This window comes from Oncorhynchus tshawytscha, unplaced genomic scaffold, assembly GCF_018296145.1.
Source record: "Oncorhynchus tshawytscha isolate Ot180627B unplaced genomic scaffold, Otsh_v2.0 Un_contig_3125_pilon_pilon, whole genome shotgun sequence".
Taxonomy (NCBI): domain Eukaryota; kingdom Metazoa; phylum Chordata; class Actinopteri; order Salmoniformes; family Salmonidae; genus Oncorhynchus; species Oncorhynchus tshawytscha.
The window spans coordinates 1-20513 of NW_024609416.1; the positions used below are offsets into that span (position 1 = coordinate 1).

At 46.3% G+C, this 20513-nt stretch overlaps 1 protein-coding gene across 1 annotated transcript in view; it reads right to left on the bottom strand.

Annotated features, from left to right (window-relative positions):
* Positions 1-11942: 11942 nt before the first annotated feature.
* Positions 11943-20513, bottom strand: part of LOC121844755 (ryanodine receptor 2-like) — a 145424-nt gene continuing 136853 nt past the window's right edge. The window contains exons 5-6 of the mRNA XM_042315205.1: positions 15243-15317; positions 11943-12069 (exon numbers count right to left, since the gene is read on the bottom strand). Coding sequence (XP_042171139.1) covers positions 11953-12069; positions 15243-15317 — 192 coding nt within the window. The 3' untranslated portion in view covers positions 11943-11952. The remainder of the gene's footprint in view (positions 12070-15242; positions 15318-20513) is intronic.

Here is a 20513-nt window from a genome sequence, read left to right on the forward strand (position 1 = left end):
TCCTGTTTATATGACCCCCATTAGCTTTTACAGTAGCATCATTCCTGTTTATATGACCCCATTAGCTTTTACAGTAGCATCATTCCTGTTTATATGACCCCATTAGCTTTTACAGTAGCATCATTCCTGTTTATATGACCCCCATTAGCTTTTACAGTAGCATCATTCCTGTTTATATGACCCCATTAGCTTTTACAGTAGCATCATTCCTGTTTATATGACCCCATTAGCTTTTACAGTAGCATCATTCCTGTTTATATGACCCCATTAGCTTTTACAGTAGCATCATTCCTGTTTATATGACCCCCATTAGCTTTTACAGTAGCATCATTCCTGTTTATATGACCCCATTAGCTTTTACAGTAGCATCATTCCTGTTTATATGACCCCATTAGCTTTTACAGTAGCATCATTCCTGTTTATATGATCCCCATTAGCTTTTACAGTAGCATCATTCCTGTTTATATGACCCCATTAGCTTTTACAGTAGCATCATTCCTGTTTATATGACCCCCATTAGCTTTTACAGTAGCATCATTCCTGTTTATATGACCCCCATTAGCTTTTACAGTAGCATCATGTTTGTTTATATGACCCCATTAGCTTTTACAGTAGCATCATTCCTGTTTATATGACCCCATTAGCTTTTACAGTAGCATCATTCCTGTTTATATGACCCCATTAGCTTTTACAGTAGCATCATTCCTGTTTATATGACCCCATTAGCTTTTACAGTAGCATCATTCCTGTTTATATGACTCCATTAGCTTTTACAGTAGCATCATTCCTGTTTATATGACCCCGATTAGCTTTTACAGTAGCATCATTCCTGTTTATATGACCCCATTAGCTTTTACAGTTGCATCATTCCTGTTTATATGACCCCATTAGCTTTTACAGTAGCATCATTCCTGTTTATATGACCCCATTAGCTTTTACAGTAGCATCATTCCTGTTTATATGACCCCCATTAGCTTTTACAGTAGCATCATTCCTGTTTATATGACCCCATTAGCTTTTACAGTAGCATCATTCCTGTTTATATGACCCCATTAGCTTTTACAGTAGCATCATTCCTGTTTATATGACCCCATTAGCTTTTACAGTAGCATCATTCCTGTTTATATGACCCCATTAGCTTTTACAGTAGCATCATTCCTGTTTATATGACCCCATTAGCTTTTACAGTAGCATCATTCCTGTTTATATGACCCCATTAGCTTTTACAGTAGCATCATTCCTGTTTATATGACCCCATTAGCTTTTACAGTAGCATCATTCCTGTTTATATGACCCCCATTAGCTTTTACAGTAGCATCATTCCTGTTTATATGACCCCCATTAGCTTTTACAGTAGCATCATTCCTGTTTATATGACCCCATTAGCTTTTACAGTAGCATCATTCCTGTTTATATGACCCCCATTAGCTTTTACAGTAGCATCATTCCTGTTTATATGACCCCCATTAGCTTTTACAGTAGCATCATTCCTGTTTATATGACCCCATTAGCTTTTACAGTAGCATCATTCCTGTTTATATGACCCCATTAGCTTTTACAGTAGCATCATTCCTGTTTATATGACCCCATTAGCTTTTACAGTAGCATCATTCCTGTTTATATGACCCCATTAGCTTTTACAGTAGCATCATTCCTGTTTATATGACCCCATTAGCTTTTACAGTAGCATCATTCCTGTTTATATGACCCCATTAGCTTTTACAGTAGCATCATTCCTGTTTATATGACCCCATTAGCTTTTACAGTAGCATCATTCCTGTTTATATGACCCCATTAGCTTTTACAGTAGCATCATTCCTGTTTATATGACCCCATTAGCTTTTACAGTAGCATCATTCCTGTTTATATGACCCCATTAGCTTTTACAGTAGCATCATTCCTGTTTATATGATCCCCATTAGCTTTTACAGTAGCATCATTCCTGTTTATATGACCCCATTAGCTTTTACAGTAGCATCATTCCTGTTTATATGACCCCATTAGCTTTTACAGTAGCATCATTCCTGTTTATATGACCCCATTAGCTTTTACAGTAGCATCATTCCTGTTTATATGACCCCATTAGCTTTTACAGTAGCATCATTCCTGTTTATATGATCCCCATTAGCTTTTACAGTAGCATCATTCCTGTTTATATGATCCCCATTAGCTTTTACAGTAGCATCATTCCTGTTTATATGACCCCATTAGCTTTTACAGTAGCATCATTCCTGTTTATATGACCCCATTAGCTTTTACAGTAGCATCATTCCTGTTTATATGATCCCCATTAGCTTTTACAGTAGCATCATTCCTGTTTATATGACCCCATTAGCTTTTACAGTAGCATCATTCCTGTTTATATGACCCCATTAGCTTTTACAGTAGCATCATTCCTGTTTATATGACCCCATTAGCTTTTACAGTAGCATCATGTTTGTTTATATGACCCCATTAGCTTTTACAGTAGCATCATTCCTGTTTATATGACCCCGATTAGCTTTTACAGTAGCATCATTCCTGTTTATATGACCCCATTAGCTTTTACAGTAGCATCATTCCTGTTTATATGACCCCATTAGCTTTTACAGTAGCATCATTCCTGTTTATATGACCCCATTAGCTTTTACAGTAGCAACATTCCTGTTTATATGACCCCCATTAGCTTTTACAGTAGCATCATGTTTGTTTATATGACCCCATTAGCTTTTACAGTAGCATCATTCCTGTTTATATGACCCCGATTAGCTTTTACAGTAGCATCCTTCCTGTTTATATGATCCCCATTACTTTTTACAGAAGCATCATTCCTGTTTATATGACTCCATTAGCTTTTACAGTAGAATCATGTTTGTTTATATGACCCCCATTAGCTTTTACAGTAGCTGTTTATGTTTGTTTATATGACCCCCATTAGCTTTTACAGTAGCATCATTCCTGTTTATATGACCACCATTAGCTATTACAGTAGCATCATTCCTGTTTATATGACCACCATTAGCTTTTACAGAAGCATCATTCCTGTTTATATGACCACCATTAGCTTTTACAGTAGCATCATTCCTGTTTATATGACCCCCATTAGCTTTTACAGAAGCACTATGTTTGTTTAGGCTCTTTATTGGTGTCAGTCCAGGGCATTCCTCCATTAATCCTGGAGAAGTCTCCATCTGGGGCAGAGACAGACACCTACCTTGGAACAGTGTGTGTGTAAGTGTCTGTGACCCACCTTGGAACAGTGTGTGTGTGTGTGTGTGTGTGTGTGTGTGTAAGTGTCTGTGACCCACCTTGGAACAGTGTGTGTGTGTGTGTGTGTGTGTGTGTGTGTGTGTGTGTGTGTGTAAGTGTCTGTGACCCACCTTGGAACAGTGTGTGTGTGTGTGTGTGTGTGTGTGTGTGTAAGTGTCTGTGACCCACCTTGGAACAGTGTGTGTGTGTGTGTGTGTGTGTGTGTGTGTGTGTGTGTGTGTCTGTGACCCACCTTGGAACAGTGTGTGTGTAAGTGTCTGTGACCCACCTTGGAACAGTGTGTGTGTGTGTGTGTGTGTGTGTAAGTGTCTGTGACCCACCTTGGGCAACCTCGCTGCCGGAGCAGACAGTAGCCACGCTCCAGAGGGTCTGCTGGAAGGCTGCGTCCACGTGCAGGCTGTCGTTACCGTACGACAGGTGCTGCAGGGAGAAGGAGGAAATAAAACACTGCTGAGTGGTATGATAGGAGGGTTAGGGTGGAGTGGTATGATAGGAGGGTTAGGGTGGAGTGGTATGATAGGAGGGTTAGGGTGGAGTGGTATGATAGGAGGGTTAGGGTGGAGTGGTATGATAGGAGGGTTAGGGTGGAGTGGTATGATAGGAGGGTTAGGGTGGTGTGGTATGATAGGAGGGTTAGGGTGGAGTGGTATGATAGGAGGGTTAGGGTGGAGTGGTATGATAGGAGGGTTAGGGTGGTGTGGTATGACAGGAGGGTTAGGGTGGAGTGGTATGATAGGATGGTTAGGGTGGAGTGGTATGATAGGAGGGTTAGGGTGGAGTGGTATGATAGGAGGGTTAGGGTGGAGTGGTATGATAGGAGGGTTAGGGTGGAGTGGTATGATAGGAGGGTTAGGGTTAGGGTGGAGTGGTATGATAGGAGGGTTAGGGTGGAGTGGTATGGCAGGAGGGTTAGGGGGGAGTGGTATGATAGGAGGGTTAGGGTGGAGGGTGGTATGATAGGAGGGTTAGGGTGGAGTGGTATGATAGGAGGGTTAGGGTGGAGTGGTATGACAGGAGGGTTAGGGTGGAGTGGTATGATAGGAGGGTTAGGGTGGAGTGGTATGATAGGAGGGTTAGGGTGGTGTGGTATGATAGGAGGGTTAGGGTGGAGTGGTATGACAGGAGGAGGGTTAGGGTGGAGTGGTATGATAGGAGGGTTAGGGTGGAGTGGTATGATAGGAGGGTTAGGGTGGAGTGGTATGATAGGAGGGTTAGGGTGGAGTGGTATGATAGGAGGGTTAGGGGTGGAGTGGTATGATAGGAGGGTTAGGGTGGAGTGGTATGATAGGTGGGTTAGGGTGGAGTGGTATGATAGGAGGGTTAGGTGGAGTGGTATGATAGGAGGGTTAGGGTGGAGTGGTATGATAGGAGGGTTAGGGTGGAGTGGTATGATAGGAGGGTTAGGGTGGAGTGGTATGATAGGAGGGTTAGGGTGGAGTGGTATGATAGGAGGGTTAGGGTGGAGTGGTATGATAGGAGGGTTAGGGTGGAGTGGTATGATAGGAGGGTTAGGGTGGAGTGGTATGATAGGAGGGTTAGGGTGGAGTGGTATGATAGGAGGGTTAGGGTGGAGTGGTATGACAGGAGGGTTAGGGTGGAGTGGTATGATAGGAGGGTTAGGGTGGAGTGGTATGATAGGAGGGTTAGGGTGGAGTGGTATGATAGGAGGGTTAGGGTGGAGTGGTATGATAGGTGGGTTAGGGTGGAGTGGTATGATAGGAGGGTTAGGGTGGAGTGGTATGATAGGAGGGTTAGGGTGGAGTGGTATGATAGGAGGGTTAGGGTGGAGGTGGTATGATAGGAGGGTTAGGGTGGAGTGGTATGATAGGAGGGTTAGGGTGGAGTGGTATGACAGGAGGGTTAGGGTGGATGGTATGACAGGAGGGTTAGGGTGGAGTGGTATGATAGGAGGGTTAGGGTGGAGGGTATGGCAGGAGGGTTAGGGTGGAGTGGTATGATAGGAGGGTTAGGGTGGAGTGGTATGATAGGAGGGTTAGGGTTAGGGTGGAGTGGTATGACAGGAGGGTTAGGGTGGAGTGGTATGATAGGAGGGTTAGGGTGGAGTGGTATGATAGGAGGGTTAGGGTGGGTGGAGTGGTATGATAGGAGGGTTAGGGTGGAGTGGTATGATAGGAGGGTTAGGGTGGAGTGGTATGATAGGAGGGTTAGGGTGGAGTGGTATGATAGGAGGGTTAGGGTGGAGTGGTATGACAGGAGGGTTAGGGTGGAGTGGTATGACAGGAGGGTTAGGGTGGAGTGGTATGATAGGAGGGTTAGGGTGGAGTGGTATGATAGGAGGGTTAGGGTGGAGTGGTATGATAGGAGGGTTAGGGGGTGGAGTGGTATGATAGGAGGGTTAGGGTGGAGTGGTATGATGAGGGTTAGGAGTGGTTGACAGGAGGGGGTGGAGTGGTATGATAGGAGGGTTAGGGTGGAGTGGTATGACAGGAGGGTTAGGGTGGAGTGGTATGATAGGAGGGTTAGGGTGGAGTGGTATGATAGGAGGGTTAGGGTGGAGTGGTATGACAGGAGGGTTAGGGTGGAGTGGTATGATAGGAGGGTTAGGGTGGAGTGGTATGATAGGAGGGTTAGGGTGGAGTGGTATGATAGGGGGTTAGGGTGGAGTGGTATGATAGGAGGGTTAGGGTGGAGTGGTATGACAGGAGGGTTAGGGTGGAGTGGTATGATAGGAGGGTTAGGGTGGAGTGGTATTATAGGAGGGTTAGGGTGGTGGAGTGGTATGACAGGAGGGTTAGGGGGTGGAGTGGTATGACAGGATGGTTAGGGTGGAGTGGTATTACAGGAGGGTTAGGGTGGAGTGGTATGACAGGAGGGTTAGGGTGGAGTGGTATGATAAGAGGGTTAGGGTGGAGTGGTATGATAGGAGGGTTAGGGTGGAATGGTATGACAGGAGGGTTAGGGTGGAGTGGTATGATAGGAGGGTTAGTGTGGAGGGTATGGCAGGAGGGTTAGGGTGGAGTGGTATGATAGGAGGGTTAGGGTGGAGTGGTATGAGGAGGGTATGAGTGGTATGACAGGAGGGTTAGGGTGGAGTGGTATGACAGGAGGGTTAGGGTGGAGTGGTATGATAGGAGGGTTAGGGTGGAGTGGTATATAGGAGGGTTAGGGTGGAGTGGAGTGGTATGATAGGAGGGTTAGGGGGTGGAGTGGTATGATAGGAGGGTTAGGGTGGAGTGGTATGATATGAGGGTTAGGGTGGAGTGGTATGATAGGAGGGTTAGGGTGGAGTGGTATGATAGGAGGGTTAGGGTGGAGTGGTATGACAGGAGGGTTAGGGTGGAGTGGTATGATAGGAGGGTTAGGGTGGAGTGGTATGATAGGAGGGTTAGGGTGGAGTGGTATGATAGGAGGGTTAGGGTGGAGTGGTATGATAGGAGGGTTAGGGTGGAGTGGTATGATAGGAGGGTTAGGGTGGAGTGGTATGATAGGAGGGTTAGGGTGGAGGGTAGGGTGGAGTGGTAGGATAGGAGGGTTAGGGGTGGAGTGGTATGACAGGAGGGTTAGGGTGGAGTGGTATGACAGGATGGTTAGGGTGGAGTGGTATGATACAGGAGGGTTAGGGTGGAGTGGTATGACAGGAGGGTTAGGGTGGAGTGGTATGATAAGAGGGTTAGGGTGGAGTGGTATGACAGGAGGGTTAGGGTGGAGTGGTATGATAGGAGGGTTAGGGTGGAGTGGTATGATAGGAGGGTTAGGGTTAGGGGTGGAGTGGTATGACAGGAGGGTTAGGGTGGAGTGGTATGATAGGAGGGTTAGGGTGGAGTGGTATGATAGGAGGGTTAGGGTGGAGTGGTATGACAGGAGGGTTAGGGTGGAGTGGTATGACAGGAGGGTTAGGGTGGAGTGGTATGACAGGATGGTTAGGGTGGAGTGGTATGATAGGAGGGTTAGGGTGGAGTGGTATGATAGGAGGGTTAGGGTGGAGTGGTATGATAGGAGGGTTAGGGTGGAGTGGTATGATAGGAGGGTTAGGGTGGAATGGTATGATAATAGGGTTAGGGTGGAGTGGTATGATAGGTGGGTTAGGGTGGAGTGGTATGATAATAGGGTTAGGGTGGAGTGGTATGACAGGAGGGTTAGGGTGGAGTGGTATGATAAGAGGGTTAGGGTGGAGTGGTATGACAGGAGGGTTAGGGTTAGGAGGGTGGAGTGGTATGATAGGAGGGTTAGGGTGGAGTGGTATGATAGGAGGGTTAGGGTGGAGTGGTATGATAGGAGGGTTAGGGTGGTGTGGTATGATAGGAGGGTTAGGGTGGAGTGGTATGATAGGAGGGTTAGGGTGGAGTGGTATGACAGGAGGGTTAGGGTGGAGTGGTATGACAGGAGGGTTAGGGTGGAGTGGTATGACAGGAGGGTTAGGGTGGAGTGGTATGATAAGGAGGGTTAGGGTGGAGTGGTATGATAGGAGGGTTAGGGTGGAGTGGTATGATATGAGGGTTAGGGGGTGGAGTGGTATGACAGAGGGTTAGGGTGGAGTGGTATGATAGGAGGGTTAGGGTGGAGTGGTATGATAATAGGGTTAGGGTGGAGTGGTATGATAATAGGGTTAGGGTGGAGTGGTATGACAGGAGGGTTAGGGTGGAGTGGTATGATAGGGGGTTAGGGTGGAGTGGTATGATAATAGGGTTAGGGTGGAGTGGTATGATAATAGGGTTAGGGTGGAGTGGTATGATAATAGGGTTAGGGTGGAGTGGTATGATAATAGGGTTAGGGTGGAGTGGTATGACAACAGGGTTAGGGTGGAGTGGTATGATAATAGGGTTAGGGTGGAGTGGTATGATATGAGGGTTAGGGTGGATGGTATGACAGGAGGTGGTTAGGGTGGAGTGGTATGATAGGTAGGGTTAGGTGGAGTGGTATGATAAGAGGGTTAGGGTGGAGTGGTATGATAGGGTGGTTAGGGTGGAGTGGTATGATAGGAGGGTTAGGGTGGAGTGGTATGATAAGGAGGGTTAGGGTGGAGTGGTATGACAGGAGGGATAGGGTGGAGTGGTATGATAGGAGGGTTAGGGTGGAGTGGTATGATAGGAGGGTTAGGGTGGAGTGGTATGATAGGAGGGTTAGGGTGGAGTGGTAAACATTTCTGTGTAATAGGTTGACTGGTCCACTCTATAGACAGATCACACCTGCTCCGTGTTGCCTTCTCACACTCGCCAGATTGAACTGAGACAAACCAAGGTGAACTGAGCTAGCATGATCTGTCATAGTTGCTAAAAGGACTAAGCAAAAATGAAATCGCCAAGGCAACACGGTTTGGTTGTTGTCAGTGTGACAGTGTGAAAGGGTATCAGAGACTCACCAGGTATCGTCTGATGACACGCTAACTAGGATGAGGTCATCCCCGACTCGGACCTTCTCTCCCTCTGACCTCTGCTTGGAGGCAGGGTGGATGGTCCACCAACAAGTTTCTCCTGTCAGAGACGAGACAGGGGGATATGGCTGAGACTATGGTGACATCACAGTAACCTTCTCTGACCTCTGACCTCTGCTTGGAGGCAGGGTGGACATGCTTCTCCTGTCAGAGACGAGACAGGGGGATATGGCTGAGACTATCTCTCTCTGAGCCTCTGTCTCTGAGTATACGGTTTTTTCTCTGTCTCTCTGAGCTTCTGACTCTCTCTCTCTGAGACTCTCTCTCATTTTCTCTATCTCTCTCTCTCTGACCTCTGCTTGGATCTCTGAGCCTCTCTCTCTCTGAGCTTCTCCTCTCTGAGACGAGACTCTCTCTGGCTGGTGACATCTCAGAACCTTCTCTGACCTCCCTGACCTCTGTCTCTGAGCTTTTCTCTCTCTCTCCTCTCAGAGCCTCTCTGAGACTATCTCTCTCTCTGAGCCTCTGTCTCTCTGTCTCTGAGCCTCTCTGTCTCTGAGCTTCTCTCTCTCTGAGCCTCTCTCCTGAGCCTCTCTGTCTCTGAGCCTCTCTCTCTCTGAGCCTCTCCTCTCTGAGCTCTCTCTGAGCCTCTCTGAGCCTCTCTACCTCTGAGCCTCTCTATCTCTGAGCCTCTCTATCTCTGAGCCTCTCTATCTCTCTCTATCTATATACATATATCTATATGCATTCGGAAAGTATTCAGACCCCTTGACTTTCTCCACATTTTGTTACTTTACAGCCTTATTCTCAAAATGATTTTTTAAAAATCCTCAATCTACACACAATACATCATAATTACAAAGCAAAAACAGGTTTTTAGAAATGGTATGTATAATTTTTTTAAACATAAATACCTTATTTACATAAGTATTCAGACCCTTTGCTATGAGACTTGAAATTGAGCTCAAATGCATCCTGTGTCTACAACTTGATTGGAGACTACCTGTGGTAAATTCAATTGATAGGATATGATTTGGAAAGGCACACACCTGTCTATATAAAGGTCCAACAGTTGACAGTGCATGTCAGAGCAAAAACCAAGACATGAGGTCGAAGGAATTGTCCGTAGAGCTCCGAGATATGATTGTGTCGAGGCACAGATCTGGGGAAGGGTACCAAAAAATGTCTGCAGCATTTGAAGGTCCCCAAAAACACATTCTTAAATGGAAAAAGTTAGGAACCGCCAAGACTCTTCCTAGATCTGGCCGTAGGCTAAACTGAGCAATCGGGGGAGAAGGGACTTAACCAGAGAGGTGACCAAGAACCCAATGGTCACTCTGACAGAGCTCCAGAGTTCCTCTGTGGAGATGGGAGAAACTTCCAGAAGGACAACCATCTCTGTATCACTCCACCAATCAGGCATTTATGGTAGAGTGGCCAGACGGAAGCCACTCCTCAGTAAAAGGAACATGACAGCCCGCTTGGAGTTTGCCAAAAGGCATCTAAAAGACTCTCAGACCATGAGAAACAAGTGTCTCTGGTCTGATGAAACCGAGATCGAACTCTTTGGACTGAATGCCAAGCGTCACATCTGGAGGAAACTTGGCACGGTGGTAGAAGCATCATGCTGTGGGACTGTTTTTCAGTGGCAGGAAGACTAGTTAGGATCGAGGGAAAGATGAACGGAGCAAAGTACAGAGAGATCCTTGATGAAAACCTGCTCCAGAGCACTCAGGACCTCAGACTGGGGGGAAGGTTCACCTTTCAACAGGACAACGCAGGAGTGGTTTTGGGACAAGTCTCTGAATGTCCTTGAGTGGCCCAGCCAGAGCACGGACTTGAACCAGATCAAACATCTCTGGAGAGACCTGAAAATAGCTGTGCAGCAACACTCCCCATCCAACCTGACAGAGTTTGAGGAGATATGCAGAGAACATTGGGAGAAACTCCCCAAATGCAGGTGTGCCAAGCTTGTAGCGTCATACCCAAGAAGACTCTAGGCTGTAATCACTGCCAAAGGTGATTCAACAAAGTACTGAGTAAAGGGTCTGAATACTTATGGAACTGTGATATTTCAGGGGTTTTTATTATAAACTTACACACATTTTTAAAACCTGTTTTTGCTCTGTCATTATGGGCTATTGTGTGTAGATTGAGTTTATGAGATCGTTCATGTAGAAGCCAGGTTGTTGTAGGACAGACAGCAACCTAGTAACCTCCAGCAGGGTCTGGAGTCTAGTAACCTCCAGCAGCACCACTGAGGGCCTGGAGTCTATGAACCTCCAGCATCACCACCGAGGGTCTGGAGTCTAGTAAACTCCAGCAGGGTCTGGAGTCTAGTAACCTCCAGCAGGGTCTGGAGTCCAGTAACCTCCAGCAGGGTCTGGAGTCTAGTAACCACCAGCAGCACCACTGAGGGTCTGGAGTCTAGTAACTCCAGCAGCACCACTGAGGCCCTGGAGTCCAGTAACCTCCAGCAGGGTCTGGAGTCTAGTAACCTCCAGCAGGGTTTGGAGTCTAGTAACCTCCAGCAGGGTCTGAGGTCTAGTAACCTCCAGCAGCACCACTGAGGGCCTTGGAGTCTAGTAGGCTCCAGCAGGGTCTGGAGTCTAGTAACCTCCAGCAGCACCACTGAGGGCCTGGAGTCCAGTAACCTCCAGCTGGGTCTGGAGTCCGTTAATCTCCAGCATCATCACTGAGGGCCTGGAGTCTAATAACCTCCAGCAGGGTCTGGAGTCTAGTAACCTCCAGCAGGGTCTGGGTTGTAGTAACCTCCAGCAGGGTCTGGAGTCCAGTAACCTCCAGCAGGGTCTGGGGTCTAGTAAACTCCAGCAGCACCACTGAGGGCCTGGAATCTAGTAACCTCCAGCAGGGTGTGGGGTCTAGTAACCTCCAGTAGGGTCTGGAGTCTAGTAACCTCCAGCAGGGTCTGGAGTCTAGTAATCTCCAGCAGGGTCTGGGGTCTAGTAACCTCCAGCAGGGTCTGGGGTCTAGTAATCTCCAGCAGGGTCTGGGGTCTAGTAACCTCCAGCAGGGTCTGGGGTCTAGTAACCTCCAGCAGGGTCTGGGGTCTAGTAACCTCCAGCAGGGTCTGTGGTCTAGTAACCTCCAGCAGCAACACTGAGGGTCTGGAGTCTAGTAATCTCCAGCAGCACCACTGAGGGCCTGGAGTCTAGTAACCACAGTCAGCATGGCACACACACCGACACACAACATAGTAAACGTCCACACCCACACAGCATCACAACAGTCTTACTATGGGAACTCATAAAACCCAGCATCAGAAACATCTCTCTCTCTGAAGCTTGCATGACAACATAACACTAGAACATGGCTTGGTAATGTTGTCTCATCTGACTGTACTAGCTATACTATGGCTGTTGGGAAAGAAGAAGAGAAAGAGACCTACCTGTTGTGTCTTCCTGCAGTCCAACATCAAACGCCAGTTTGTCGGTTGAGGATCGGGAGGTACCTAGGCAACAGAGGTACTAGACAGAGAAACAAAAGAAGCCAATTATTCCTCAACACAACCAGACACAACATGGTAGAATCCAGTCTCCTATTGCCTTGTCTGACTGGCCCAGCAACTCGTGTATCACTAGAAAATACAGACAAGAATACAACAAAGATGATGACAACCACAATAAAGATGATGACAACCACAACACAGATGACAACCACAACACAGATGACAACCACAACAAAGATGATGACAACCACAACACAGATGATGACAACCACAACACAGATGACAACCACAACACAGATGACAACCACAACACAGATGATGACAACCACAACAACACAGATGACAACCACAACAAAGATGATGACAACCACAACACAGATGACAACCACAACAAAGATGATGACAACCACAACAAAGATGATGACAACCACAACACAGATGATGACAACCACAACACAGATGACAACCACAACACAGATGACAACCACAACACAGATGATGACAACCACAACAACACAGATGACAACCACAACAAAGATGATGACAACCACAATAAAGATGATGACAACCACAACACAGATGACAACCACAACACAGATGATGACAACCACAATCAAACAGCGCCCGTGATATGCAGCTGTTCAGGGAAGCTAGAAACCATTATACACAGGCAGTTAGAAAAGCCAAGGCTAGCTTTTTCAAGCAGAAATTTGCTTCCTGCAACACTAACTCAAAAAAGTTCTGGGACACTGTAAAGTCCATGGAGAATAAGAACACCTCCTCCCAGCTGCCCACTGCACTGAAGATAGGAAACACTGTCACCACTGATAAATCCACCATAATTGAGAATTTCAATAAGCATTTTTCTACGGCTGGCCATGCTTTCCACCTGGCTACTCCTACCCCGGTCAACAGCAACTCGCCCAAGCCTTCCCCATTTCTCCTTCTCCCAATTCAGCTGATGTTCTAAAAGAGCTGCAAAATCTGGACCCCTACAAATCAGCCGGGCTAGACAATCTGGACCCTTTCTTTCTAAAATTATCTGCCGAAATTGTTGCCACCCCTATTACTAGCCTGTTAAATATCTATTTCGTGTCGTCTGAGATTCCCAAAGATTGGAAAGCAGCTGCGGTCATCCCCCTCTTCAAAGGGGGGGACACTCTTGACCCAAACTGCTACAGACCTATATCTATCCTACCGTGCCTTTCTAAGGTCTTCGAAAGCCAAGTCAACAAACAGATTACCGACCATTTCGAATCTCACCATACCTTCTCTGCTATGCAATCTGGTTTCAGAGCTGGTCATGGGTGCACCTCAGCCACGCTCAAGGTCCTAAACGATATCTTAACCGCCATCGATAAGAAACATTACTGTGCAGCCGTATTCAATGATCTGGCCAAGGCTTTCGACTCTGTCAATCACCACATCCTCATCGGCAGACTCGACAGCCTTGGTTTCTCAAATGATTGCCTCGCCTGGTTCACCAACTACTTCTCTGATAGAGTTCAGTGTGTCAAATCGGAGGGTCTGCTGTCCGGACCTCTGGCAGTCTCTATGGGGGTGCCACAGGGTTCAATTCTTGGACCGACTCTCTTCTCTGTATACATCAATGAGGTCGCTCTTGCTGCTGGTGAGTCTCTGATCCACCTCTACGCAGACGACACCATTCTGTATACTTCCGGCCCTTCTTTGGACACTGTGTTAACAACCCTCCAGGCAAGCTTCAATGCCATACAACTCTCCTTCCGTGGCCTCCAATTGCTCTTAAATACAAGTAAAACTAAATGCATGCTCTTCAACCGATCGCTACCTGCACCTACCCGCCTGTCCAACATCACTACTCTGGACGGTTCTGACTTAGAATATGTGGACAACTACAAATACGTAGGTGTCTGGTTAGACTGTAAACTCTCCTTCCAGACCCATATCAAACATCTCCAATCCAAAGTTAAATCTAGAATTGGCTTCCTATTTCGCAACAAAGCATCCTTCACTCATGCTGCCAAACATACCCTTGTAAAACTGACCATCCTACCAATCCTCGACTTTGGCGATGTCATTTACAAAATAGCCTCCAATACCCTACTCAACAAATTAGATGCAGTCTATCACAGTGCAATCCGTTTTGTCACCAAAGCCCCATATACTACCCACCATTGCGACCTGTATGCTCTCGTTGGCTGGTCCTCGCTTCATACTCGTCGCCAAACCCACTGGCTCCATGTCATCTACAAGACCCTGCTAGGTAAAGTCCCCCCTTATCTCAGCTCGCTGGTCACCATAGCATCTCCCACCTGTAGCACACGCTCCAGCAGGTATATCTCTCTAGTCACCCCCAAAACCAATTCTTTCTTTGGCCGCCTCTCCTTCCAGTTCTCTGCTGCCAATGACTGGAACGAACTACAAAAATCTCTGAAACTGGAAACACTTATCTCCCTCACTAGCTTTAAGCACCAACTGTCAGAGCAGCTCACAGATTACTGCACCTGTACATAGCCCACCTATAATTTAGCCCAAACAACTACCTCTTTCCCAACTGTATTTAATTTTAATTAATTTATTTATTTTGCTCCTTTGCACCCCATTATTTTTATTTCTACTTTGCACATTCTTCCATTGCAAAACTACCATTCCAGTGTTTTACTTGCTATATTGTATTTACTTTGCCACCATGGCCTTTTTTGCCTTTACCTCCCTTCTCACCTCATTTGCTTACATTGTATATAGACTTGTTTATACTGTATTATTGACTGTATGTTTGTTTTACTCCATGTGTAACTCTGTGTCGTTGTATCTGTCGAACTGCTTTGCTTTATCTTGGCCAGGTCGCAATTGTAAATGAGAACTTGTTCTCAACTTGCCTACCTGGTTAAATAAAGGTACAATAAAATAAATAAATAAATAAAAAGATGATGACAACCACAACACAGATGACAACCACAACACAGATGATGACAACCACAACACAGATGATGACAACCACAACACAGATGACAACCACAACAAAGATGATGACAACCACAACAAAGATGACAACCACAACAAAGATGATGACAACCACAACAAAGATGATGACAACCACAACTGACTGACATCACAGAGCAAAAACCTGGAATGGAAGATTGTGACACTGATTCAAGTACATGTTATTTCCTGTATTTGGGTCTCCGGACACACTGCAGAAGGACTCACCATGCCGCTGTAGGAGTGTCGTAGCAGAACAGCGTGTCCATACAGTAAGGTGCGGTGGCCCCCTCCCTGGGCCGTCTACAGGACAGAGACAGAGGGACAAGAGACACATTCAGGAACTAGTTTACACGTACAATACTGTTACTATACAGGATTAAGATCTAATCATACTAGACCGGCTCTGACGCTTGCAAACTATCATGAATTACAAAGGGAAACCCAGCCGAGAGTTGCCCAGTGAGACGAGCCCACCAGACGAGCTAAATGCCTTCTATGCTCGCTTCGAGGCAAGCAATACTGAAACATGTGTGAGAGCACCAGCTGTTCTGGACGACTGCGTGATCACACTCTCCGTAGCCGATGTGAGCGAGACCTTTTAACTGGTTAACATTCACAAGGCTGCAGGACCAGACAGATTACCAGGACTTTAGCATGTGCTGACCAGCTGTTCCGGAAGACTGTGTGATCACGCTCTCCGTAGCCGATGTGTATAAGGCCTTTAAACCCGTTAACATTCACAAGGCCGCAGGGCCAGATGGATTAATTAAATGCATATTCAGAGCATGAGCTGACCAGTTGGCACGTGTCTTCACTGACAATTTCAACCTCTCCCTGACCCAGTCTGTAATACCTACATGTTTCAGGCAGACCACCATAGTCCCAGTGCCCCAGAATGCCAAGGTAACCTGTCTAAATGACACTCACATCTGCAGCCACTAAATATTTTGAAAGGCTGGTCGTGGCTCACATCAACACCATCATCCCAGACATCCTGTACCCCACTCCAATTCACATACCGCCAAAACAGATCCACAGATGACGCAATCTCTATTGCTCTCCATACTACATCTCAGCGTTCATATACTACATCTCAGCGTTTAACACAATATAGTGCCCTCCAAGCTCATCACTAAGCTGAGGATCATGGGAATGAAACGCCTCCCTCTTCAACTGGATCCTGGACTTCCTGACGGGCCGCCACCAGGTGGTGATGGTAGGCAACAACACATCCGCTATGCTGACTCTCAACACAGGGGTCCCTCAGGGGTGCGTGCTCAGTCCCCTCTTGTACTTCCTGTTCACCCACGACTGCGTGGCCGCACACGACTCCAACAACATCATCAAGTTTGCCGATGACACGATGGTGGTGACCTGATCACCACCGACGATGAGACAGTCTATAGGGAGGAGGTAAGAGACCTGGCAGTGTGGTGCCAGGAAATCATGGGAGAAGGGCCATGGTCAGGGAAGTGACCTAGAACCCGATGGTCACTCTGAAGGAGCCCCAGAGATCCTCTACGGCTATGGGAGATTCTTCCTGAAGGACAACCATCTCTGCAGCAGTGTGTTGCCAGGACAACCACTCCCTTAATGTCATCCAGACAAAGGAGCTGATCGCGGTCTCCAAAGAACACGCCCTCCTTCACATCGACTGTAGTGGAGCTTCAAGTTCCTCTGTCCACATTGCTAAGGACCAACCATGGTCCAAACACAGCAACACAGTCATGACGAGGGCACGAAAACGCCTCTTCCCCCTCAGGATGCTGAAACAGCTTCTACTCAAAAAAAGTAATGAGACTGCTTAAAAAATTAACAAAATAGCTAAAATAACTATTTTAGACTCGTCACATACGTCACATATGCTGCTGCTATTGTTTATTATCTATCCTGTTGCCTAGTCACTTTATCTATACCTATATTTCCTCTTACCTACACTGATTATACAGGGCCTTTGGAAAGTATTCAGACTCCTTGACTTCTTCCACATTTTGTTACGTAACAGCCTTATTCTCAAATGGATTAAATATTTGTTTTCCCTCAGCAATTTACACACAATATCCCATAATGACAAAAAAAACAGAGCGCTCAGGACCTCAGACTGGGGTGAAGTTTCACCTTCCAACAGGATAACAACACTAAGCACACAGCCAAGACAACGCAGGAGTGGCTTCGGGACGAGTCTCTGAATGTCCTTCAGTGGCCCAGCCAGAGACAGGATGAACCCGATCGAACATCTCTGGAGAGACCTTAAAATAGCTGTGCACCAAAACTCCCCATCTAACCTGACAGAGCTCGAGAGGATCTGCAGAGAAGAATGGGAGAAACTCCCCAAATACAGGTGTGCCTGTGAATTTTTATCAATGATGACTAATTATCTATACATTTCAATCAGGACTGACTAATCCGAATACTATTATGTTACTGTACATGTACTAATCACAATACTAAATGTTACTGTATATGTATGAGTTTCCTTTCTTGATCCCAATTCTGAAAATAATGTGCGTGTGTGAACGTGGGCAAAGTTAGAACAATTACTGTCTGTTCAAATGAATCAGACTGGCTAGAGTGCTTATCTACACAAGAAAACCTTGACTCGTAAATTATATTAATTTGGTAGGGAGACGGATGTGGGAAGACTGGAGAGACAGCCTTTGTACTGGAACGGATATGGCACGGATTGGGGCTGGAACTAAGGACGTAATTTTCAGTTTATAACCTGTGGTAACAAGGATTGTGGCAGTACTCTCTTGATTAAAGGCTGTTACTTGACTTTAAGACCGGGCTCTGTCCATTTCCAATAAAATAAGGGTCTTACAAATTCTTATGAATTGACAGTGTTTAATTTGAATTGGGAATTAAAACAGAGGAATTAAATTCCTTCAACAGTGCCAAGCTTGTAGCGTCATACCCAAGAAGACTCAATGCTGTAATCGCTGCCAAAGGTGCTTAAACAAAGTATCAAATCAAATCAAATTGTATTTGTCACATACACATGGTTAGCAGATGTTAATGCGAGTGTAGCGAAATGCTTGTGCTTCTAGTTCCGACAATGCAGTAATAACCAACAAGTAATCTAACTAACAATTCCAAAACTACTGTCATACACAGTGTAAGGGGATAAAGAATATGTACATAAGGATATATGAATAAGTGATGGTACAGAGCAGCATAGGCAAGATACAGTAGCTGATATCGAGTACAGTATATACATATGAGATGAGTATGTAAACAAAGTGGCATAGTTAAAGTGGCTAGTGATACATGTATTACATAAGGATTCACCTGTTAAAAATTATATTAAATTGGTGCAGTCGATGATATAGAGTACAGTATATACGTATGCATATGAGATGAATAATGTAGGGTATGTAAACATTATATAAGGTAGCATTGTTTAAAGTGGCTAGTGATATATTTACATCATTTCCCATCAATTCCCATTATTAAAGTGGCTGGAGTTGAGTCAGTGTCAGTGTCAGTGTGTTGGCAGCAGCCACTCAATGTTAGTGGTGGCTGTTTAACAGTCTGATGGCCTTGAGATAGAAGCTGTTTTTCAGTCTCTCGGTCCCAGCTTTGATGCACCTGTACTGACCTCGCCTTCTGGATGATAGCGGGGTGAACAGGCAGTGGCTCGGTGGTTGATGTCCTTGATGATCTTTATGGCCTTCCTGTAACATCGGGTGGTGTAGGTGTCCTGGAGGGCAGGTAGTTTGCCCCGGTGATATGTTGTGCAGACCTCACTACCCTCTGGAGAGCCTTAAGGTTGAGGGCGGAGCAGTTGCCGTACCAGGCGGTGATACAGCCCGCCAGGATGCTCTCGATTGTGCATCTGTAGAAGTTTGTGAGTGCTTTTGGTGACAAGCCGAATTTCTTCAGCCTCCTGAGGTTGAAGAGGCGCTGCTGCGCCTTCTTCACGATGCTGTCTGTGTGAGTGGACCAATTCAGTTTGTCTGTGATGTGTATGCCGAGGAACTTAAAACTTGCTACCCTCTCCACTACTGTTCCATTGATGTGGATAGGGGGGTGTTCCCTCTGCTGTTTCCTTAAGTCCACAATCATCTCCTTAGTTTTGTTGACGTTGAGTGTGAGGTTATTTTCCTGACACCACACTCCGAGGGCCCTCACCTCCTCCCTGTAGGCCGTCTCGTCGTTGTTGGTAATCAAGCCTACCACTGTTGTGTCGTCCGCAAACTTGATGATTGAGTTGGAGGCGTGCGTGGCCACACAGTCGTGGGTGAACAGGGAGTACAGGAGAGGGCTCAGAACGCACCCTTGTGGGGCCCCAGTGTTGAGGATCAGCGGGGAGGAGATGTTGTTGCCTACCCTCACCACCTGGGGGCGGCCCGTCAGGAAGTCCAGTACCCAGTTGCACAGGGCGGGGTCGAGACCCAGGGTCTCGAGCTTGATGACGAGCTTGGAGGGTACTATGATGTTGAATGCCGAGCTGTAGTCGATGAACAGCATTCTCACATAGGTATTCCTCTTGTCCAGATGGGTTAGGGCAGTGTGCAGTGTGGTTGAGATTGCATTGTCTGTGGACCTATTTGGGCGGTAAGCAAATTGGAGTGGGTCTAGGGTGTCAGGTAGTACTGAGTAAAGGGTCTGAAAACTTATGTAAATGTGACATTTCAGTTCAAAAACCATTGAATAAATTTTAGAGCAAAATGTAGAAACAAGTCAAGGGGTCTGAATACTCTCTGAAGACACTGTATATATACAGTCCCGGTCAAAAGTTTGGACACTTACTCATTTAAGGGTTTTTCGTTATTTTTTACTATGTTCTACATTGTAGAATAATGGATAATATGGAATCATGTAGTAACCAAAAAAGTGTTAAACAAATCAAAATATATTTTATATATCAGATTCATTGAAGTAGCCACGCATTTCCTTGATTACAGCTTTGCATACTCTTGACATTCTCTCAACCAGCTTCACCTGGAATGCTTTTCCAACATTCTTGAAAGAGTTGCCACAAATGCTGAGCATTTGTTAGCTGCATTTTCCTTCACTCTGAGGTCCAACTCATCCCAAACCATCTCAATTGAGTTGAGGTCGGGTGATTGTGGAGGACAGGTTATCTGATGCAGCACTCCATCACTTTCCTTCTTGGTCAAATAGCCCTATACAGTACCCAGTACCCTGGCTAGGCTAGCATGTCTTCATCTAACAGCCCCTCCCTCCTACAGTACCCTGGCTAGGCTAGCATGTCTTCATCTAACAACAGCACCCTCCCTCCTACAGTACCCTGGCTAGGCTAGCATGTCTTCATCTAACAGCCCCTCCCTCCTACAGTACCCTGGCTAGCATGTCTTCATCTAACAACAGCCCCTCCCTCCTACAGTACCCTGGCTAGGCTAGCATGTCTTCATCTAACAGCTCCTCCCTCCTACAGTACCCTGGCTAGGCTAGCATGTCTTCATCTAACAACTCCTCCCTCCTACAGTACCCCTGGCTAGCATGTCTTCATCTAACAGCCCCTCCCTCCTA